Below are 22,970 nucleotides of genomic sequence, written 5' to 3' on the forward strand. Positions count from 1 at the left end.
TACGGAAGAAATAAGGGGATTGATTTGGTATCCTATGTTCTTAAATTTCACGTTATGACTCGAGACCAACACATCAAAGAACCGGCTGTGAGCTATTCTCAGAAAATTTTACCTGCAGTGTGTAATATCGTGAAAGCAAAAATATGCGGTCATTCACATTGCATTGACCACAGTGCCCATGTCCATATAAGTAGTGAAATCAAACCCATCGTTCACCCCGGTAGCTTTAATTAATGCGAGACCGCAGTTGCCATGGCAATATCTCGCAGCGGCCGCGACGTAAAAGACCATTTGTGCCAATTTGACAAGGAAGACTGTCGGAAAAAAATATTTGTTTGAATTATTTATTGCATTACATTTGCAGATCCTGCATAATACATGGAGTTCTCTGATTGTCTTAACGTTGTATTTGCTCATTTAAACACCGATGCGAATCGCTGTTGGTTTCTGGGCTGTATTTGTATTTTCGCTGAAACAGTTACAAGATTGTACCCAACATATACAAATTATGTTACTGTTTCAAGGACCAGTAGCTGTAATTTTAATAATTTTTTCACCATTTTTGTTTTGTACGCCAACATAGGTTTCTCATTCTACTTCCAAAAGCATGTTAAAACACCTATTTAGCTTTTAGCTTGTCAACTGTATAGTGTCTATATGTGTGAAATGCACTGTTACTACTTACATTTGAATTGTGGTCCGGACCAGAATTCACTTGAATGTCAACAACAAACATGCAGTGCACACATACACAAGCTGAGTTGACAAGATGAATACTGTGAATCTTAACATGCCTTGGGGAGTAGAATAAAAAAACTGTGGTTGACGTTAAAAACATTTTAAAATACATGATAAGTTACAGCTACTGACCCTTAAACTTGGATCAAACTATTTCAAACAATATGGCGACTCGGTGTTGGTTTCCAGGTAGAATACTCCCCTTGTGTTCCCCTTGTCGGCGTTGATACCCAGGTAGGCACACTGACCGTGTGGACAGTAATTGCAGGCCGACGGATCGTTGTCGATCTCCCACATCGTGCACGGATACGCTGTAAAGGGACAATCACTGACGATGGACTCCATTATGTACTTATGGGAACGACTGTGGTCGCAGTTTGGGTAAGCTGAAAATGAAAGAGTCGAACAGGTATTACGTATTAGATTTAATGCTTGAAAGTAAAGCATGCGTTAATAACAGTAACAAAAAATAAAAGATGAACCGTAGACAGACTCGCTTCGTTTATGTATCGATAAACAGACATATATGCTTCATATCATGTATGTATGTATGTATGTATGTATGTATCAGGGCTCGAAATTAGCGGTAGTCCCGCGTCCACAGACTACCAACTTTTCCCTGGGGCTACCAAAATCCATGACATGGTAGCTCACACGGACTACCAAAGACCGGGACATAAAATCCAGTCAGTACTTGGCGTGCAATGTCCAATATCTAAACTGACGTACTAGAATGACAGGCACTTGAAGTGATGGTCAATGAAAATGCATTTTCATTGCATTTTGATCATAATGTATCAATCACGGTAATATGCCTCCTCCCTACAGAAAGCCCATGGTCTATTTTTAGCACTGCTACAGTATGGCTGGTTTCGACGTACTGAGAAGGTCGTAGTCGTTGTCATGACAAATATCAAAATTGTCATACAACTCTGAGAATGAAACAAGTTGAAAATAGATCACCAAACTTTTGAGTATCACTGTTGTCCATTAGGCCAAAAAAAGATCGTTTCTGGTCACCGCGTGCGTCATTTCAGAACCTGAGCGTCATGGCATTTTTAGGGTCACATACTAATCAGTACAGCTATCCTTGATATCCCTGTTTGCATGTCTAAAAATGCTAAACCGAAAACGAAAGTAATATTCAGCCAGTGATAAAAGACTGTCACAATAACTGTTGAATCAATAGTGCCAAACCAGCATTGTTAAGAAAAAAAGGGGAAAAAGAAAATCGCGTCGCCGCATCACTTTTGCTGAATGTCAAGGACAAGAAACATTTTTTTTGGGGGTGGGGGGTGCTTATACCTGTTTCCTTTTGATACTAGGTGTGTACGTTTTCACATCAAATGACTAGAAAATTCCCCTCATGGGCAGAATCTTGATAAATTGCTTTTGCTTGTCTGGTTAACGAAAAATATGTCCCTAAACTAAAATATGCATGGGCTACCAGCCATTGTCACTGGACTACCAACTTCAGAAAATGGTAGCCCAAGTGGACTACCAGGGGAAAAAGTTAATTTCGAGCCCTGTATGTATGTATGTATGTATGTATGTATGTATGTATGTATGTATGTATGTATGTATGTATGTATGTACTTGCATGTGAGTGAATAGAATTTTACGGACGATAATACCAATGCACGACAGAGACTATTAATTTTTACTGTTTTATGCTGAAAACATTTCCCACGATGTTCGATACAGGACGACAGATCATTTATCGAAGCCATATGAAAATATCGGTAAGAGGACTGAAGAGGGCGGGCTTACTTGGAGAGTTTTCATCTTCGGCACAACCTGCCTGTCTTTTGCCTCCGTTTGGATAGAAATCGATGTGACCGATCTGTTAAAGCAAAGGTGAGTGGATTTTGATTTTCTCAAAGATAACTTCATTTACTGTGCATACTTCAAAATGTTTCTACACAGTCAGCAGATCAGAAAAGCACAGTAGAAATTTGAGTGTTATAAGAAATGTCTGCAAAGGCAAAACGCTTCAAAAGATACAAACAATACCACCGAAATTATCTAGTTAGCTCATCACCTAAGGACACTTGCGTACAATCATCCGAAATGCATGCACATCACTTTTAAAGTCCAATGTATCACATGGTCAGTGCCATTACAAATTTCATAAACTCTGTTTTATTCTGAGTCTTAAATCAGACGTGCAGCTGACGAGTGCCAGATTTTCATTCCGGTCCGAGCCGTCGAACTGCCAAGTGTACATTGAAATAAATGATTCGAAATCCTGAGCGACGTGTCGTCATTCAGAAAAGCTGATTTCTCCACGATATAAAAATTAGTGGAAAAGGATGACGGTTCTAGTATTTTTGGGCCAAAAGAAAACACCTTTCCGTATAAATCTGTGATCTTGTTCTAAAATTTACCGGTTGGAATAATCCCAAGCCTAAGGTAAAGATACTATTTCCATCGGTGTGTATGACGTCAACAAAGTCGGCGTCCGTGCTGTCTAGGCGGACTCGCGGGTCTTTGTACTCAAAGAGTGGCTGGGCTGGATCCGAACCTGATTATGAAGCAAAGGCAAGGTCAAAAGTGTGTAAGCTTATACAACCAGTGTGTCGTGGATCAAGTGTGAGGCGAAAACAAAAACATAAACAAACATATGTAGAAATGAACAATTATCAACTATAGGATGTAAATATCTTTCAATTGATGGTTTTGCTCAAGTTTTTGTCCTAGTATGTCTGAGGAAGTCCGCAATCAGGTAAAGCGTTTTTAAGGCATGATGTCAAATCGCATATAGAATTCTTTAGAACTATTGAGAACTAAATATCTGCACCTGTGATACGACCAAGCCCAGGGGTTCTTTCCCCAGCATACCCGGCGACATGTGCTCCCAGACTGTGACCGATTAAGTGCATATCTTTGAAGGAAGCACCGGTCTGGTCTCGTAATTGCTTCATGAAAGCGGCCACTTCGGCACCAGCGACACGAGCATTTTCTGCACACTGCCAATAGTTTATACCGCCCGCGCCTTTCCTCCAATTCACTGAAAATGCGTTGATGTCGTCCTGGACATAAGAGAAAGAAAATCTTACATAGCGCCCTCTATGAACAAGTTTTAAGGGATGGTACTTGTGGAGAAAAATGTTGGTTTGTGCGATGTAAAATCTTTTCTTCTCTCTGTGTATCTCTCCTGTCACTGCGACCTTTCCTCTCTACTTGATCAGTTTTTCTTTCCGTCTTTGGTTTTATCCTTTCTAACCATCATTATTTCTTCCTTTTCCGTTTATTTGCCCCTCCCCTCTATCTATATGCACAGTACATGAGTACTGCAAGAACGGTATAACATTTCGCTGTCACGTACGTACCCTTTCCACTAAAGCTTTGGCCATGTCGTACGCCCACGCAGTCAAACCATCGTCTGTATAGCCGTGAATGGTGAACTTCGTAGGTTTCGTGGGGTCGAAGTTCGACTGAGCTAGCCCCTTGGTGTCGTTCCTGACCAGCACAGTGGGGATAAGCAGATTGCTGCGCGTGAGTAAGATGAAGCTGACATCAATGTCCTCCGGTGATTCGGGGAGGAATCTGCCGGTGTTGTCGTAGGGCGGGTCATTTGTGAAGCAACCAAGGTCACCGTAACATACCTCGTCAGCCACAACTGCGAAAGAATTATATTATCATCAAAGTATCCTGTCAGTTTTGATGGGAATGCGATACCTGCAGATCTGTGTGTGTGTGTGTGCGTGTGTGTGTGTGTGTGTGTGAGAGAGAGAGAGAGAGAGAGAGAGAGAGAGAGAGAGAGAGAGAGGAGAGAGAGAGAGAGAGAGAGAGAGAGAGAGCGAGCGCATGACTCAATAGGCAATTGCAATGGTATAAAAGTATGCGATCTTCAAAAGTAGCAAAAGAAACAACATATAGCTCTATAGAAACGATGGCTTAGCCATCTTAAAAAAGAAAAAAGAAAAATGGGAGCCAAACCGAAAGAATTAAAAAAGATACCATGAAAGTCTCATTCACACTATAAGGGAGTCTTCAAAAATGCCATTCCTGCATACGACAAGGAACTGAAGGAAAACGGCTGCAAAAAGAGTTAACGAATGCGTCAAAAAGACCAATGAGCTAGAGAAGAGAAGATATCGTCTGGCGGCGTAGTATCATCTGGTTCATCATGTCGCGGAAAAAATTCTGCGATTGCTCACACAATGCGACACAAAGCTGAACAAAATACTCAACGGATGTACGATCAGAAAAATTGAAACTACTATCATACTTTAAATTACGGATTTTGACTTTCGGTATATTAGAATAATGAAAACTACAGAAAGAAGAGGCAGGGTCACCATGCTTTTTTTTTACAAAACGACACTTAAAAGCTTCTAATTCCACTCCCGCATCTACAAGGCCAACGTTGCATCATATCACAAAAAACACTAAAGCCTATTTGGGGCTAATAGAAAACACTTTCAAAAGTCGCTACAATAACCACAAGTACCCCTCCGTGCAAAAGAAACGCGCAAACAGTATCGAACTCCCTCAACATATCTGGGACTGAAAACGGGTCAAGCATGCAAATTGACTGGCCCGTCTGGCCCGTTGTTTGCTGACTAATGCCGTATAACGGATTGCTGCAATGGTAGCTATTTCTACGGCTGCTTTGTGGGAGTAATAAGCCGGGAGTCTAATTTATTGTAACAATCTTATCTGTGAAACATACCTTCCCGTCAGCATCAAAGTTTTAGTGAAATTAGAAAGTTAAAAAGTGAAAAGAGCAATGAGAACTTACCCAAATTGGTTAAAAACCCGACCAGGAGAAGTACAGGTAGCATAATTCCAACAAGATGCAATGCTTAATCAAACTTGTGTGCTTGTGATAAGATTGGAGTCATTTCATCAGGACTAAAATACTTCCTTCTTAACTTATATAGTTACGTAATTTTGTTGATTTTTATTTTAAATTAATAATACACCTGCACACCGTGGACGCCACATGTCGTTCGCATAACAGTTCCCGTCATTAATCGTATCACCTGATGTGTAGCGGCATCTCTGCAAACCAGGAGCTACGTCCAGTTAAACTGGAATTCAAATTACTGAATTCGAGGGTTCTTGACGCGAAAACACTTTGCCTCAATAGGTAGCTCACTGGACATACAGCTGTAACTTATAATGAGTTCTTGTCACTAGTTTGTTTTTAATGTTAACTATATTTCAGACAGTTTCTTGTTCTACTCCCAATGCGTGTTTAGATACACAGTGTTAAGCAAATCATGTGTTTAGACCACAGTGTTATTGTTGACGAGTGAGTTCTGTTCTGGACTAGAATTCAAGTGTAAATAATAACGGTGCCTTTTGCACGCACAGACGCTGCATCGGCTAGAAAAATAGGCGTTTCAAGATGTCTTGGTATTGACTAAAAATAATGAAAATTGTGACAAAAATCATCAACAGTTACATTTAGAACATCAAAGGGAGGGGGTGGGTGTCGGAACTGATCCCAAAGGTCGTATGGAACCCATTCGACGAACGTAAACACTGTATCCAAGGTACGTTGGCGATTGAGGAAAGTTGAAACATAATGGACACCGTATACGTAAAATTTGAATATTGCAGCAATGTCGTTGTGACGAATCTAGATATTGTACACGAAATACATAAATGCATTGTTTGTGAACAAGAGTGTCGCACAAGCCCCCTTTTACGCATCAGTTTCCCTACCCCAATTTTGGAATCTAAAGGCTTTGAGATTCTGATATTTTCTTTGATTACCAGCAGCGGATCTAGAAAGATCCTCATGCAAACTACAAAAACGTCATTATATGAGGGCGCACTTGCACGAAGCTGCAAAGTACCGCATTGTTGATGAAAAACCTTGTTAAATCCATACTTATGTTTCACTCTGGTCAACTACTGGAAACTTAAAACAAGAGGAAGGCGTATAATATCACAAAGCTGAATTTTTATGTTTGCTAAAAAAGGCTCTTGCACAACGAAACCAACGACCCAAATTGAAAGAGACAACCGATGAATTGAACAAACTTTCAATGAGTCAGTGACACCAGCTTATTCCATTTGAATATGTTTTATTTCTCGTACAGCATAGTTACACGTTTACAGAATATAAACTGGGTTGATAAAGTCTTCAAACAGTGGTGTAGTGTTTCTTTACAAGTAGAGATCAACATCTTTCATACATCAAGTTATTTTTTTGCATTCACTGCAAGCAATATGGCGCCTGGTCATTGGTCTCCAGGTAAAACACACCCCTCGCTCGGCTCTGATCGGCGTTGTAGCCCATGTACGAACACTGTCCGAACGGACAGTAATTGCATGCCGACGGATCGTTGTCTACTTCCCACAACGTGCAAGGATACGCAAGGTAGGTACAGTCACTGGTAATGGAGTCCAGAAAAAATTCATGGGCACGGCTGTGGTCACAGCTCAGGTCAACTATGAAAGAATGACAGAGAAAATCTGATCAGACGAATGAAAGAAAAGTGAAGAGAAATTAGCATTGAGGAAGGACGCGGCATTGAAGGATTCGTTACTTAATCATACAGAAGAGAAAAGGAAATTACGCCTCTAAAGATACAATATTCCATTTAATCCAAATTATTATTTAAGGAGCAAGATGCAAATTCTCGCAAGAGTTTTATCTCACCACATTCTGTTCGAAAAAGTTTTAAAAAAACCCCCCAAATCTGACAATTTGACATATACCAAAATTTATCCCGTATGGCCCCATACAAGCACGATATTTCTAAACTTACTCGTTGTACTTTCGTCACCACAGCCTGGTTGCTGCTTGCCACCGTTCGGATAGAAATCAGCATCACCAATCTGCAGAGTTGAACATGATAATTTTTATAGATTCCGGGGTCATCGGTCAGAGGTTACTTAGTTGATGAATAGTATAGCTTCTGAAGACAATAGACCACTTTCCGGAAGTAGATTTCAAAACGAGACTACGGCGCACCGGGGTGTTCCGGTGTATGCCCTGCTGTGGTCAGCGGCGGAAAAAACCTGCTTCTCGGAGGAGGGAGTGTGGAGAAAAAAAGTTCAGACTTTTCAAAAATCAAATGATAATCATGTCAAAATATAAGGCTGACATACTGGTCATTTTCATCATAAACGCCAAAGAATATTACATAAATTCTAACACTACGAGTGTTCAACGCTATGAAAGCCTGCAAGTTGTATGGAACAAGTCAAACTGACTACAGCTACTTGCCCCCTACTTGCCCAGCGCTTACGATTAAGAATTAGTGCTGATTGCATGACAAATGTATTTCATCAAATAATACAAATACGGAATGCCTAATATATATTTATTTATTTAAATTAGCAGCATTTGTCCGTAGGAACTTGTAAGTATCATTTGTTAGTATAGTGTAGAATTTACCGTCGATCGAACACCCCAGCGTTCGTCGTATGTTGTGTAAATACCCTGCGCGCGCATCTAAAAACAGCGATCTTCCACTTCCGGGAAAGTGGTCTATGAGTCTGACCGAGTATTAATTACTAATGATAGTCTGTGGGCCGACCCAGGTTTTTGTGTCACTTTGTTGACAGAGGTTTTCCGCAGAACTTACTGTATGTGGCAATCTACCATTTCAAGTTGTACAGATTACATAACAAAGCAGTTCCATACGTTTTACTTGGAACAATTGCTGTATAATAGCTGAAAAGAAATCAGGAGAATTTCTGTGTGCTGTTGAGGTCAATGGCTTCTTTTATGTTAATTAGGTTTCGTAACATACATGACTATTGGTTCTAGGGCTTATTGTCCAATCAGAAAGCGTGTTATGTAAGAAACAATCATGGCCGAGGTCAACAACACTGTATGTGTGTGTCATGTGTTGGACATACAAAATGAACTAATTCGACCATTTTCTGAAGCATCCTGGGCCAAATTCATCCAATTCGTTGAGAATGGAAGGCTCTTGATGGTTTGAAAAAGAAGTTGCTATGAACTTCAGTCCAGAATGTCAAGACAACATTGGTTTTCACGTCAAGTGTTACAGACGTTTCACAGACAAATGCCGTATTGCTCAAGCAGTGACACGAATTGAAAAAGGTAGGCAAAGATTACCAGTACCACATTCAGTAGAAGATGAATGCAATGATAGCATTGATAAGGAAACTGAACCACCAGCAAAGCGAAGTTTAAGGTCAGCTACTGGTTCCCACAGTATTTCTGGTGGTAAACGTAGAAGTGTGCATGTGTTACCCCAATGTCTTTGATATGTAGAAGTGTGAAACGCATGAATGACAGGAAGACAGGAAAACGAACAGTAGAAAAACTGACATCATGCGAAACTGGTGAAAGTCTGTTGAAAGCTGCAGAGCTCAAAGAGGATGAGGAACTTTTGGTTCAAATCAGAGGTCAAGACTTGGTCAGCATTGAAGTAAAATATCACAATTCATGCTATAGAAATTACACTCGTTGCTTAGAGAAACCATATGAGAAGAAAGATGAAGCTGACAGTGATGTTATGTACACTCCATCATTCAAGATTCTTTGTATGAACGTCATCGAGAAAAAAATTTTTGATGGGGGTGAAGTCTTTAGAATGACAGCATTGAAGAATCTGTTCGTGAAAATCATAAGTGATACAGAACACTATGATGCATCTACCTACAGAAACACTGCATTCAAAAAAGACTTGTGAAAAAATATGGTGACAGGCTACAATTTATTCGCCCTCACTTTCGTGAATGTGAATTAGTGCTTGCTCAAACAAAAAGTAGAAGCCAGGTATTAAATATAACACCGGAATCTGAAAGTGAAGATGAAATTGAGCAGTGTATGCAGGAGTCAACAGCAAGCAGCAGCAGTGAAGTGCGTGATATTTTCCATGCTGCCATGCAGCTGCATGATGTCATCCAGAGTGCAGACTTTGTCAGCGAGTGGCCACCAAAAGCAGAAGATGTCACTTTGCAGCGATGCCAGGAAGTGGTGCCAGTGAAATTATTTAATTTCCTTGCCTGGTGTACAGGAGCGTCTACAGACTTTTGTCCAGAAAACTATGTCAAAGTCTCAGATGATGCACAGAATAAACTCTTGTCAATTGGTCAAGATCTAATCTACTTGTCTTCCAAAGGAAGAAAAACTACACCAAAACATGTTGCTCTTGGAATGGCAGTCCGTCATTTAACAGGCTCATCATCAATACTAGGGCTGTTGAATGGTTTGGGTCACTGTACATCACATTCACAGATTTTACAACATGACACCGCATTGGCTATTCAACAGCTGCAAGGAAATGGGATTCCACCAGGCTTTCAGGAAGGAGTGTTTACAACTCTTGTGTGGGACAACAATGACTTTGGAGAAGAAACATTGACAGGTAGGTAGTTTGTGGAAAAGCTGAAATTATCATTGAAACAAATCTTACCTGAAGGACGCTATATAACAGTACTACTATTACATTGTACATTGTTGATGTTTTTCCAAATATAATTCGAGTATACAAATGGTTTCAACAGATAAACATAAATATGTAAATTTTGATGTTTACTTGAGTGAAACTATAAAGGCAACACGATACCGTGCAAGTCTTTTGTGTTGATTGAAAATCTTGATTTTATAATTTTCATGTATTGAACTATAACTATCACCACTAGTCCTTTGATATATTTCAAAAAATTTTTCAGGTAAAGGAACAACTCATAACACCAATGGTATAATCCTCCAGAGAATGCAAGATGAAGTTTCCAGTGAAACTCAAGGCAGTTCTACCTCAAATGCAATGGTTAATATTGCAAAGTCTAAGCAGAGGACACTCACTCTGCCACCAAGTGATATCATAGAATATTATGGTAAACCACGTCATGGGCCAGCACCACCAGGTTATGATTGCTTCAACTGTTGTGTATAAACTGCACCATGCATCCATGATAGTAATATGGTAATCTACCCATCATTGTAAGTACTAATTAATGCATGAATGTTCGTCCGTGTATTTGTATGGTTGTCAAAGGAATGCATTGATATTTTGGCATGATATATTCTGATTCATATTATGTCTACAAAATCAAAGGCATGTTTTTTAGTTTTTTAACATAATTTTGGTCAGATGTAATATAAAGTAAATGTAATTGTTTAATGACATACATATTTAATTTTTGTATTGCATTATTTACATACTTTTCCACGCATGTTTTGCCTCACCAATTTTTCATATTTGATGAGATATAAGCAACTCTGCCATAGACAGTCATTTCACATTCACTTGCAAGTACATATATTCATTGCACACCTCAGTATTTTTCAATATGGTCTTCTATATTGTCATTGTTATTGGCATCCAACTTTCTGACTTTTTCTTCATTTTGACAGGAATTAAATTTAGTATTGAAGATGACAAAAAATACAAGAACTTCCTGTCAGCCTAGACCTGGCTATGTGGATGTGCAAGACTGTACAGGTTTGTAGTCACTGCTCACACCTTGCCTCCAAATAATACAACACAGAAAAATCTTGAATATTTTTTTAATGTTAAGTGTACTAAAGCTTTAAATAGTTTTGTAGATTCCATTCAAGACAATACATCCTGTGAAAATATTAAAAAAGAACTTGACTGATGTTGTTATTTTCTTTTGCAGGTGACAGATGCCCCTCCATTGCCTGCTTGGACAGGTTTTAACCGAGCTACAGCTAAGTCCATTGCTCCCCCTATCACCAAAATTGGATACCTACCTGTAATAGATGCAAGTCCCACAGAAATGTCAACTGTAAATACAGTACTTGTGAAGAGTATTGATGTTATAAACAAGCTTAATCTCCCCAGTGGTGTACTTGTAATGGATCAGGCAATATATTCAAAAGCTCAACAAATCAGGTGGCAGAATCAAGAATTCGAAAGTCGGCTTGTCCTGCGATTAGGAGAATTTCATACTGCAATGTCCTTTATGGCAGTCATAGGCAAGCAGTACAAAGATGCAGGTTTGGAGGATCTCATGATTGAGTCTGGTGTTTCGGCACAAGGCTCTGTCAATGGTGTTATGAGTGGCCATCACTACAATAGAAGTATTCGATGTCATAAGCTGGTAGCTGAAGCCATGCATCGCCTCAGATTCTCAGAGTTTCTTGACAGTTTACCAGAAGCAGAATACCTGGGAGCTCTTGACTGCCTCATCCGTCTGCGAGAAAGTTTCCCAGAAGACTTCAGTGATGAAGCAAAAAGTGACCATGTAAAGATGTTACAGGCAAAGTACAAGGCACACCTTGAGGAGCGTAGCAGAAGCAATGCAAACTACGCCTTTTGGAATTCGTACTTAGAAATGGTACAAGTACTACTACTTTTTATCCGAGCAACAAGAGAGGGAGGATGGGAGTTACATCTGTCCGTACTCAGGGATATGCTGCCATGGTACTTTGCATATGGCAGGGTAAATTATTCTCGCTACCTACCTGTGTACTTACAGGAGATGTCAGCCCTCAAAGTTACCATCCAAGTGTGTATGAAAAATTCTGCGAAGGTGAATTTGCCGTTCAGCGGTCAGATAGTACGTTTACCATGACTGCTTGTGACCAGGTCATTGAACAGACTTTCAATCGAGACTCGAAGACCAAAGGTGGCATGGTTGGATTTACACAGAATAGAGGAGCCATGAGTCGATGGATACTGAGCCATCCTTCTCGCGCTGCTATTGCCAATGTATGTTATGCTCTTGCAGGGAAAACGGAAGAAGAGGAGAGTCATAAAGATCTGTCAACATCACGGAAAACTAAAGATGAATCGATGTACAAGAAATCATGTCAACTCTAACATCAATGGGGTCACCATTTACTTCAGATGATGAAGATAACCTCATCCACTTAACAGCTGGCACAATAGCTTCTGAAGATATCAAGACTGATCTCTTTCAAGCATATACAAAAGGGAAGAGGCCTACCAAGAATTTCAACAACAACGTCTGGCTGAAGGTGGCATGAATGACAGTTCCCTCCCTCCAAACAAGGACAGCTTGGTACAACATACTAAACGGGCAAATTACCAGGCTGCTGTTCACAGACGATGTCTCCTGCAAACAGTCGATGCGCCAAACCCAAATGGTCATGGATGGCTGTGTTCTGATACCACTCTCACCATACAGTGGATGACTTTGCCTCCAGCTCCAGATTCAGTGATGAAGTTCATCAAACGTAAATGCCAGAAATCACTGTGTGAGACTTCCAGATGTTCTTGCAAAAGTGCATCTACTGCTGTGTACAGAGCTCTGTGAATGTGTATCTTGTGGAAACAAAGCGAGGCAGAAGATGATAAAATAGCGGCTACTTCAAGTGATGAAAGTGATACCGAATAGACACTGTATGAAAATAGACATATAGCTATCCTTTGTGCAGCTTATAGCAGTTTTGAATCTATACTGCTAGTAAAGTACCACCGCAATTTCTAGAAATACAATTACATACTTGACTGGTCAAATCAGCCATTCTGAATTTTACAACTCAATATTCTGTTTAGCACCTGTTGATGACATCTTCTCTTCCAAAAGTCTTGATAATTTCTTAATCTTCTTGACAAAAACACCTAAACTAAATCTCTATGAATGAACATGGGTTCATTTGTATATTTGCATGTATTCTTGCAACCATCAGCCAGAGATTTGCATTCGATATCACATGAAACATTTCAATTCAGAAGATTTGGGGCAAAAAACATGAATTTGAATATTTTTGCTCATATTCATCTAAATTTTGACATCTTTAGACATTCATAATGTCCTATCATGTTAAGTTTGTAGTTCTAAACTTTTCCATATTTTGGAACAGAATCATACACCCGTAACGTCATTTATGCATAATTTGGGGCAAAAAGTGGTAAAAAGGGAAGTTTTCTGTCAAATTCTTAATTATAAGAAATAAAATTTCCATACTTCTTTCTCTTAATTTCAGTCTTCTTTGATGTTTTATTGTACTATGTGAGTGAACTGAAGTTGTCTCTCCCTGACAGTCATTACCATTATTTTGGGTAAAAAACTCAAAAAATGGCATTTTTGGACAAAATTTACATATTTACTCATAATTAGGAAGTGAAACATCAAATTTGTATATTTATATACAATTTCCTTTGGTTCACTGGAAAGAGTAACCTGTCCTTCAATTTTATATCAATCTGTTATATTTTGGGTAGAATTACCCAAAAAATGAAACTTTTTGGTTAATTTCATGCCTTGTTCGAATACCTGATATTGATCTTCTCAAATATGTCTAGACACCTCATAATGAATCATTTTAACTTAAAATCAGTTTTTGCAGATGACCCCTGTCGACTTAATGCCATTTCTAAGCTCTTTTACAAGGCCTGGCCCACAGACTATGAAGAATAAATCACATTTTTCTGTGCAATCACGTGATTATAATTGGAATGGAAGAGAGGTTTCGACTTGCAATGATGTATTCAAAAAGGCTTTCTGCCATTGATAGAATTATGTCAAATTTGTAATTTAAATGCTGCACTTCCCAAGATCTAATGACTAATCCCTAAATCCAGTGCCCCCTTACTGCCTGGCAGTCTTCCCAGAATTTATAAATGCAGCAACCATGGAAAATCGACTTACTGGCTGGAAGAGACCGAAGCCAAGTGTAATGAAGCTGTTTCCATCGGAGTGGATGACGTCAACAAATTCGGCGTCGTCTGGGTCAAGGCGAACCCGCGGGTCTTCATATTCAAAATAGGGATCTGCAGGGTCAAGGCCTAGACGAAAAGGTGAAGATGTTATCATCTATGCCAGAATGTAGCATTTTGCCAATTTTGGTTACCTAAATCGAAATGTCACCTCTCTTTTTCGGCCAATAATAGCTGCAGCTGACGTTTTCCCTCGCCGCGATAATGAGAGCTATTTCGTTTTCTTCGTAAATAGTAGCATTTCCCTCCGTTGACCGAGGATATTGGTTCAACATGGAATAACTCATGCCATAGACACACATTCTCAATTATGTCACAAAAGTTCATCATTTTGTTTTATGTTGTTGCTGCGTTTTCTCCACCCAGAACATAAACTCCCAATGGATGTTTTTCATGGGCTTCTTTGTCACTTAAGAAGTCTAATAATTTCCCTGGCGAGAGATTTGGCCATGGATCAATGGAACAGAAGACAAGCAATGCTATTCAGTATCGTACAACTGGAAGTCGTTTATACTGCTGCTCACTACATGACAAGGGCCTGGAGACAATATATATGATCCGCAACCTAGACGAACAATGCATTCACTTTATTTCAATTTTTTTCTTCAACTTACCGGTGATGCGTCCTAAACCCGGTGTTCTCTCTCCAGCGTATCCAGCGACGTGAGCCCCGAGACTGTGCCCGCTGACGTGCATGTCGCTGTAGGAAGCACCAGTCACGTCTCGTAGTAGCTGCATGAATACAGCCAAGTCAGCACCCACGACGCGGGTATTTTCGGCGCACTGCCAGTACTGGACGCCAAACGCTCCCCTTCGCCAGTTAACAGAAAACGAGTTGACATCTTCCTGTCGACATCACGAACAAACAGAAAACATAGTCACAGCTAACAAACAAACAAACAAACAAACAAACAAACTAACAAACAAACAAACAAACAAACAAACAGGACGGATAAACAGAACAAAATTGCAGGTTTCTCCTCTCTAATCAACACTACTATGAACTGAATTTCACAGATGTACAGTACTCTTTTCAGACGCAGCAGCGTGTCTTGCAAGAAAGGCGAAATCACAACAATCAACCTCTTTAAGATGTAATATTTTCCATAAGGAAAATGGCTGAGCCGTGTGCGCCGAATGCAACATGTTCTCGAATTTTCCGACATGTTTGACGAATATATTCTTAATTTGTGTTTCACTTACTTAATACGTGAAGTACTTTAAACAGTTTCATCAAAACTATTCTTCCGATCCTTATTGAATACATGAGATGGAGGTCTATGAAAAACGTTTTTGTACATATCCTTCTAGTCTATTGAAGACAAAACGATTCTGCGCTAATTGTACCTCCGAAACCAAATGTAAAGCATGTAATTTATTAAAAATTTTATTAATTTATAAATTGAGCGTTTTTACGGAAAGTGCTGGTCATTGACAGTTTCATTACGTCAGTACTTCGAGAAACGGGCCCGCCCTAACCTCAACAAACTAGACATCCCCACAGTACTCACCCGTTGTACGAATGCCTGGGCTATCTCCCTTGCCCAACCGTTTGCACCGTTGCCATTGTAACCGTGGATGATAAACTTCGTCGGTTTGCTGGGGTCAAAGGTCGACTGCCGGAGGGCGCTTGCATCATTCCTAGTCAATGTATAGGGAGCAAATCGGTTTCGTCGCGTGAACAACAGGTACTCGACACCGATGTCATCCGGTGAATCAGGCGGGAAGCTACCGGTGTTATCATAAGGCGGGTCATCGGTGAAGCATCCAAGATCGTCATAACACACTTGGGCAGCTAGAACTGAAAACGTTCATGACAAGTGCACGTGGTGTTAATAATGTACACAAGTATGGGTGCATTCATGATATAATATCTAAATGCTGACGCTATCTGTGACCATGCAGCTAAATGCTGTGACATAGATGTGGTCTCACAGTTGTTTTCCAGACATTTTTGAAGCTGGAATCTTTTCAGCAACTTCAAAATCTAATTTCAGGCAATGCCGTCTTTCACCTGGACACTTAGGATGGTCTACAATCAGCTGCGGTTCTAAGTCACACAAAATGACGTTAATGAAATGACTTCACTGGCAAAAAAAAAATAGAGGAAGGTCGTCCTGTGGAGAGTTGGCGACAACTCCTTTCTCAGTCTCATTCATTATCGTTATTTTAAGAATGAACATTGCCTTTACGTATTTCAGAATATCCTACCCTCTTCAAGTTTTAGTTGGTCACGTGACGTTGACGAATGATACAATCTTGTCATCGAAAATGAAATTTTCGATTTTCGAAAAAAACTGAGACGGTGAAAATGTTTCCTGCTCCAAGAGTTTTAAAATGAACCCCAACACGCGTGGATCAGAAAAGAATTGTAAAAATTTGCGAGTCCGAATATTTGTCCTCGAGGTGCATTCAACCTTGACAATGCATATCCGCCAGTTTACTTGACTTTCAAATGAATACCTCATCTACCATGACTTGGAGCAAACACCTTATTAGAGAGCGTCCACTAATGTTATGCACTTTTTTAACGTGACATTCAAGCTACAACACTGGAGTATGGTGTACAAACAACGACTGTTTGGTTTTGTGCTACTTTTGTTACTGTGACCGTATCCTAAAAGTTAAACTTGATCATGAACTTGCAATCTTCGACGAGTTGTGATGTTTCAACACTACATTGAATTTGCGCGGTCACCAACTTGAAGATTTACGAAGCAAGGCGCATCAACTACAAATCGGATGAAGAAAGAGAGACCTAGCAATTTGAAGACGTTCATACATACCACTCGTCACGCAGACAATTAGGGAAACTGCGGAGAACTTTGCTTCGAAAGGCTTCATGTTGACAATAATTTGACTTTATGAAAAAGGATTATAATTCCCGAGCTTACCCATGTTATTAATAGTTCCTAATCTGATATTGTGTATTAAATGATGTCATCATCAAGGTTTGGCATCCGCCTTGCAGTCCACGTGACGCACTCAGGAAAGTACTCAGGGAATCAGACAAGTCGATTGACAACAAACAAACCCATGGGAGATGGATGATCAACACGTGATTGACCCAAAGACCTTAGGGTCTATGATGGACCACTGAACAGGGAAACAGTGCCGATTTATTCCGTATACTCGGCCTAACACGATGAGACTCATGTACTTGAATTTTGATTGGATGCGAGAAAGGTCGGTTTCTGAACAACTGAAGGAAGTTTGAAGATTTAAGGTGTTGTTGTGTACACTGCAGAGGCCATATTTTACCGAGTACTTTTAGAGCTACGATTTGTGGCAATCTCGAAATAAAAAAAATAGGTGATCATTCATACAGTAAAAGGGCAAACGTGACTAAGAGGGATACAATTTAATAATAATCAAGATTCTTATCATATAAGTTTAAGATCGAGCTAGAAAGTTTGTGATAGTCGTTTGCTATAAAGGAGGCCATCATTTCAATTAAAGGGAGGATTCGTCCCGTCTGCGGCTGCGCGACCTCTTCCCAGAAATCACGTTGGGGATAAATGTCGAGCAAATGTGAAGCAAAGTCAGCATTTGATGCATGTCCATAGTTCATCAGTTTATCAGTTTTCTGCACATGCTCATGGGATGTTGGGATACGTTGTGCAAAGCACAACAGACCTGTTGTATGGGTCCAATAGCTACAGCCGCAGACGGGACGACCCCTTCCCTATAGGCAGTCCATCATTCAGGACGGCGTGCAATGGGACAATTCTCATCAAATGGACACAGCCGGGATAAAACTTGTCAACGTAATAACCTAAAGTAAACAATTACCTTGCTTGAATCTTGTTTCAAAGACATTCATTCAAAGTTCACGATAAAAAATACACGGGATCTGCCGTATAATTGGCATACACAGTGAGTAATCTTGAGAGCTGTTTTGTTACTTGATGGGTGAAATGAGCCATTAGTGGCTAATAATTAAGAGAAAGACAACTTTGCCTTTGAGTTGATATTTTTCTTTATTCACATTTTAAATCAATAGATACTACTTTGTACAGTATGGCGAGGCGGAATTCGTCTCTAAGTAAAACGTGCCGCGTAGTCCGCTCTTGTCCGCCTCGTAACCCATGACAGCACAGTCACCTTGGAGACAATAGTTGCACTTGGACGGGTCGTAGTCAATATCCCAGAGGTCACAAGGGTAGGCCTTGAATTCGCAGTCACCGTTGATTGATTCGAAAAAATAACTTGGCGCCCTCCCATGGTCACAACCAGTTGACAGGTGGTCTGGAAAATACGGCGAAACCAGATTTTAAGATGTGAAACTTACGATGCGTCAATTTTACAAGCCTAAATGTATCACTGTAATCGGATTTGTGCAAGGGTAATTTTGAATGGGAAAACTATATACGCGTTGCAAGTTAAGATTTTCACGTTAATCTAGATACACTTCGGCTGAAAACCTTTATCACCTCCAGGAGGCGCACTATACCATACAAGTGCATAGACCATAGGCGTGTGGTCAGAATGGACCGATGAGAGTGACATATGCGCCTTTTCTCAGGAACGTTTACAACACAAAGTCATGGTTGTGAATATTTGACGGCTCATTTTGCGCGCAATTGCAATGATGAACTTACATTGACCATCAGTATTATTGAAGGTTGCACATCCGGGTTGTTTCTTCCCTCCGTTTGGGTAAAAGTCGATATGACCACTCTGAAAGGGACAGTAGAAGTGAAAAAAAATACAAAGTACCAATAATTAACATTAGCGAAAAAAAATTAAAAAAAGAAGAGATCCCTATTAAAGAGGGTGTATGAAGAGCTTTAACTGTAAAATAGTAGTTTCTTATGTTTTGCCAACTGGAATAAAAATTGTCTGTCCATCCGTCCGTCTGTCTGTCTGTCTGTCTGTCTGTCTGTCTGTCTGTCTGTCTGTCTGTCTGTGTCTTTACGTGCACATATGTGTGTATGTACGTACGTATCTGTGTATACGCTTGGGCTGTTACAGCAAATAATAACAATAACAATGAAATAGTATATTGCTTACAGAGGTTAAAAGGTTGTACAGCAAAATAATAACAATAACAATGAAATAGTATATTGCTTACAGAGGTTAAAAGGTTGTCTCTCATTGTATTGACCCAATCAGTGCCTGCATAACGGGCCAGGAATTTGGGCATCATTTATGAACTTACCGGTTGAAACAAACCAAAACCCAGGGTCAACACTGAATTACCATCCGTGTGTATGACGTCAACGAATTCGGCATCACTCGGGTCGAGACGAACCAGTGGATCCTTGTACTCAAAGTAGGGTTGAGCGGGATCGAGACCTGCGCAAAAAGTTTCAAGTTTACCATACATGTGCGTGTTTGAGAGCAAGAAAACAGATTTGTGATGGCAATATTGATATCAAAACACGTCCCGTCTTCTGGAAGAATGTAGAAGGAGTTTTGACCATCACGAAAAACTGACAGATAAACATTTAAGTAAATTTAAAAAAAAATCGCGGCGATATATTATTAAATGAAAAATATATTATTAAATGTAAAATTCGTAATTTTTAGATCTGAAACAGTGATTGGGCCGTTGTTGCTTTTATGAATTACTCGGCTTGATGTGAAGGTAATTAAAACACCCAATTAAAAAGCTCCTAAAGAGAAGTCTTCAATACCATTATTCGCATCACAGTAATCCACACTTTGGCGATTCATTATTGTGTGTCGTTCTACAGAAAGAATGCTTGATATACCTGTTATACGTCCCAAGCCAGGTGTTCTCTGTCCCGCATAGCCCGCCACCTGGGCGCCGAGGCTAAAACCGACTAGGTGCATATCAGCGTAGGAGGCACCGGTGGTGTTGTGGAGGAAATGCAGGAACGCAGCTACTTCGGCCCCGGCGACTTTGGAGTTCTCCGCCGCTGGAAAATAGAAAATACCTCGGGCTCCAGCAGCCCAGTCAACGGAGAAAGCGTTGACGTCGTCCTGCAAGAAAGGCCACACGCCAGACCTTAGTACAAAAAGGTCACTAACAGTTAAAGCTCTTAAAGTCCACTTGCTGTAATTTTCGATCTTTTTCAACTGAGTGCATTTATTTTGTAAAAACGTAACCCTCAAAATCATGTCACATGCCTAGTCTTCGATTTGTCAGCACAATGTGAAATGTGAAGGGTTGTTTTTAAACAACTGAATTTTAGAGCACGACGTAATTCATTTGGACATATAATAGCATTGGATATTTACACCATCCATCATGTTGAAATGGCCTAACATTTTTATTTCGACATACTTTGAAAAGAAGAAAAAAAGGAGTTAACATATACTTCTTTTTAAAAAAACATTAACAGTGATGAAAATGTTCCTGTAAAGTTATATCCGACATTCATTCAAAGTATTTACAGCTGACTTGATGATTTTACACTGTATTGTCGGACGAAACGTCACATTGTGTATCTGCGTGTGCTTGCGAGTCTGTCTGTCTGTCTGTCTGTCTGCCTGTCTGTCTGTCTGTCTGTCTGTCTGCATCTTTCATATATGAGTTCGTGAATTTCAATATTTGGCTAATTTCTTCTTCAATCTTACTTCATTATGAAAGACAATATTTTGACCTTTCTTTGATAAAGTTTGACTAAAAGATCACCTTAATCAGGAATTCTCTACACAAGTCGTTACCGAACCCTCTTTTACCCTGTGCATTCCATCCATGGATGAAAAATTTCGTCGGTTTGGTGGGGTCAAAGTTCGATGTCAACAGACTGGCGGCGTCGTTCCTCACTATGGTTTGGGAAAGTCTTTGATTTTGTCGAGTAAAGAGGAAGAAAGAGATGTCTTGCTCCTCGGGCGAGGCTGGCGGGAAGGCAGCCGACGGTGTGTTGTCGTAGGGCGGCTCGTTCGTGAAACATCCCAGGTCGCCATAGCAGACTTCGTCGCCAAGCGCTGTACAGAACAAATTTACAATTTAAGGTTCAAATCCGTCGCTAAAGTTGTTGTTTTTGTTTTGATATTGGAGTAATTCACACAATATAAAGATTACAATTAACGCAACTTATTATCTTGTCTTTTTAACTTTTCACAAACTTGTATATGGAGAATGGTTCATGTGTCAGATTCAACGAATTCTTATAATAACATGTCTGCCCCTGCCTTTCTTTGTATCACAACTCACTGTTTGACGGCTTTGCCAGGTCAGAGTAGACGATACGCCGACAATTCCGGTCGTGCCTTGCAATCGTCAGCCGACATATGGAAAAACTGAAGTTAACGAAGTGCGTTGACTATTAATGAGAATGACGAAATTGTATCCGGCTGCAGTCTGTCTCAGTGACCACACCAACAACACGAGGTAAAATACATGTATGATTGTCAAACCTTGTCTTTAGAATTCACTATATCTATAAACAGTATGAAAACAATATAGAATTGCAATAAGTATCCATAACCAACTGTTGTCTCCCTATTCTCTTGATCAGTTTTAGACATCATTACTTTTCCATAATTTTTTGCTTGCCAGTTATTTTGCAGGTGTAAGGCAAAATGAGACGAAGACAGTTAGAAAAACAGTTGCTTTGTGGATAATTAGCTCATGACATCCAACATTAAACAAAGATACAGACCAATAGGCAGGGGTAAAAATACCAATATAGAACCCAAAAGAAATGGAAAACACACAACTTACCATGGTACACGGACAGTAGCAATAACAACAAACGTATTTTCCATGCAGCCATTTTGGTGAAAAATGCAAGAGTTGTGACGACATGTAAATAATACTCGTGAGATTATCATCCTAGCAGAAGGATTACTGAGAGATATCTTATTATGCAACTGCATAATCTGGCATATCCGATATGATATTATTTTGATCAAATTTGAATTTATAAACCTTCTGAGGCAACCAGCAAGTTTTGGGTAGGGAAGTTTATTTTACGCGATGATAATACTTCTGTCAATTAAGTTTGCTCATAAGAGAGAGAGAGAGAGAGAGAGAGAGAGAGAGAGAGAGAGAAGAGAGAGAGAGAGAGAGAGAAGAGAGAGAGGAGAATGAGAGAGAGAGAGAGAGAGAGAGAGAGAGAGAGAGAGAGAGCGCGCAGGCGGGCGAATTTTAGAATGAGACTCAGTTGACTTTACGTAATCCCATATTACCAATCTGTGGTGTACACTTTCTCATTACTGAAGATGCAATGCAGGGTGACGTTGCTCGCGGGGGGGGGGACAAGAAAAAACAAAACACAACCCCTCCCCCAAACAAAAACCAACTTGTTTGCAACATTTGTACCCAAATGTAGGCCATAGATAGAAATGAGAACACAACATATGGCATATGAATGCATCCGCTCATCGTCCTGATTAACAGAGACGATAAGATCAGGCGATGATTACAATGTACCAAAGTGGATGGTAGTGTCACATGAGATACTAGATATGCTGGTGATAAGGATATCCACTGGCAGTATTTGTATCCTTAATTACTTTAGCAGATGCCAATCACCGTTTAATCTGTCAGAGAGGGATGTTTGTATAATTGATAGACCCTACTTTGTTCAGGTAAAGTGAGCCTCGGGGACAGATGTTCGGGCTTTCAAATATTTACTTACGGGACTCATTTTGAAGCTCTCGAAGTGCAGTTAACACAGGGATGGCGGCCATTTTGCATTTCAAATATCGGTAAAT

At 40.0% G+C, this 22,970-nt stretch overlaps 4 protein-coding genes across 5 annotated transcripts; 1 reads left to right on the plus strand and 3 right to left on the minus strand.

Moving 5' to 3' along the window:
- Positions 1–324: 324 nt before the first annotated feature.
- LOC139118234 (inactive pancreatic lipase-related protein 1-like) lies at positions 325–5,584 on the minus strand. The gene is made up of 6 exons (XM_070681514.1): positions 5,486–5,584; positions 4,071–4,360; positions 3,539–3,770; positions 3,126–3,262; positions 2,509–2,581; positions 325–1,124 (listed from the first exon to the last, which is right to left on the minus strand). Exons 1-6 carry the CDS (start codon positions 5,526–5,528, stop codon positions 889–891), a joined length of 1,011 nt encoding a protein of 336 aa, XP_070537615.1. The 5' UTR covers positions 5,529–5,584; the 3' UTR covers positions 325–888.
- Positions 5,585–6,771: 1,187 nt separating this feature from the next.
- Positions 6,772–16,139, minus strand: LOC139118235 (pancreatic triacylglycerol lipase-like). Its single transcript, XM_070681515.1, has 5 exons — positions 15,848–16,139; positions 14,951–15,182; positions 14,269–14,405; positions 7,470–7,539; positions 6,772–7,149 (listed from the first exon to the last, which is right to left on the minus strand). Exons 2-5 carry the CDS (start codon positions 15,072–15,074, stop codon positions 6,914–6,916), a joined length of 567 nt encoding a protein of 188 aa, XP_070537616.1. The 5' UTR covers positions 15,075–15,182; positions 15,848–16,139; the 3' UTR covers positions 6,772–6,913.
- LOC139118540 (uncharacterized) lies at positions 8,659–13,598 on the plus strand. The gene is made up of 4 exons (XM_070681889.1): positions 8,659–10,049; positions 10,357–10,627; positions 11,042–11,129; positions 11,308–13,598. Exons 3-4 carry the CDS (start codon positions 11,106–11,108, stop codon positions 12,223–12,225), a joined length of 942 nt encoding a protein of 313 aa, XP_070537990.1. The 5' UTR covers positions 8,659–10,049; positions 10,357–10,627; positions 11,042–11,105; the 3' UTR covers positions 12,226–13,598.
- A 2,152-nt stretch (positions 16,140–18,291) lies between the features above and the next one.
- Positions 18,292–22,490, minus strand: LOC139118542 (pancreatic triacylglycerol lipase-like). 2 transcript variants are annotated; one of them, XM_070681893.1, is made up of 7 exons: positions 21,976–22,490; positions 21,466–21,691; positions 20,941–21,236; positions 20,054–20,285; positions 19,498–19,634; positions 18,938–19,016; positions 18,292–18,584 (listed from the first exon to the last, which is right to left on the minus strand). In XM_070681893.1, exons 4-7 carry the CDS (start codon positions 20,133–20,135, stop codon positions 18,343–18,345), a joined length of 540 nt encoding a protein of 179 aa, XP_070537994.1. In that variant the 5' UTR covers positions 20,136–20,285; positions 20,941–21,236; positions 21,466–21,691; positions 21,976–22,490; the 3' UTR covers positions 18,292–18,342. The 2 variants fall into 2 exon arrangements, with proteins under 2 accessions (XP_070537994.1, XP_070537993.1); XM_070681892.1 differs by having other exon boundaries at positions 20,941–21,991.
- Between the last annotated feature and the right edge of the window lie 480 nt (positions 22,491–22,970).

The sequence above is a fragment of the Ptychodera flava genome, chromosome 19 (genome assembly GCF_041260155.1).
Source record: "Ptychodera flava strain L36383 chromosome 19, AS_Pfla_20210202, whole genome shotgun sequence".
In the NCBI taxonomy this organism is placed as follows: Eukaryota; Metazoa; Hemichordata; class Enteropneusta; family Ptychoderidae; genus Ptychodera; species Ptychodera flava.

Coding starts and splice junctions, on each gene's coding strand:
- LOC139118234 (XM_070681514.1), bottom strand. CDS start 5,528: ATGCTACCTGTACTTCTCCTGGTCGGGTTTTTAACCAATTTGG. Junction 3,771..4,070: donor CCAAAGCTTTAGTGGAAAGG/GTACGTACGTGA, acceptor TCTTATGTCCAG/GACGACATCAACGCATTTTC. Junction 2,582..3,125: donor GCTTGGGATTATTCCAACCG/GTAAATTTTAGA, acceptor TTGCTTTAACAG/ATCGGTCACATCGATTTCTA.
- LOC139118540 (XM_070681889.1), top strand. CDS start 11,106: ATGTGGATGTGCAAGACTGTACAG. Junction 11,130..11,307: donor GGATGTGCAAGACTGTACAG/GTTTGTAGTCAC, acceptor TTTCTTTTGCAG/GTGACAGATGCCCCTCCATT.
- LOC139118235 (XM_070681515.1), bottom strand. CDS start 15,074: ATGCAGCTACTACGAGACGTGACTGGTGCTTCCTACAGCGACATGCAC. Junction 14,406..14,950: donor GGGTTTAGGACGCATCACCG/GTAAGTTGAAGA, acceptor CTTTTCGTCTAG/GCCTTGACCCTGCAGATCCC. Junction 7,540..14,268: donor GCTTCGGTCTCTTCCAGCCA/GTAAGTCGATTT, acceptor TCAACTCTGCAG/ATTGGTGATGCTGATTTCTA.
- LOC139118542 (XM_070681893.1), bottom strand. CDS start 20,135: ATGCACCTAGTCGGTTTTAGCCTCGGCGCCCAGGTGGCGGGCTATGCG. Junction 19,635..20,053: donor TGGCTTGGGACGTATAACAG/GTATATCAAGCA, acceptor CTTTTTGCGCAG/GTCTCGATCCCGCTCAACCC. Junction 19,017..19,497: donor GTTTTGGTTTGTTTCAACCG/GTAAGTTCATAA, acceptor TGTCCCTTTCAG/AGTGGTCATATCGACTTTTA.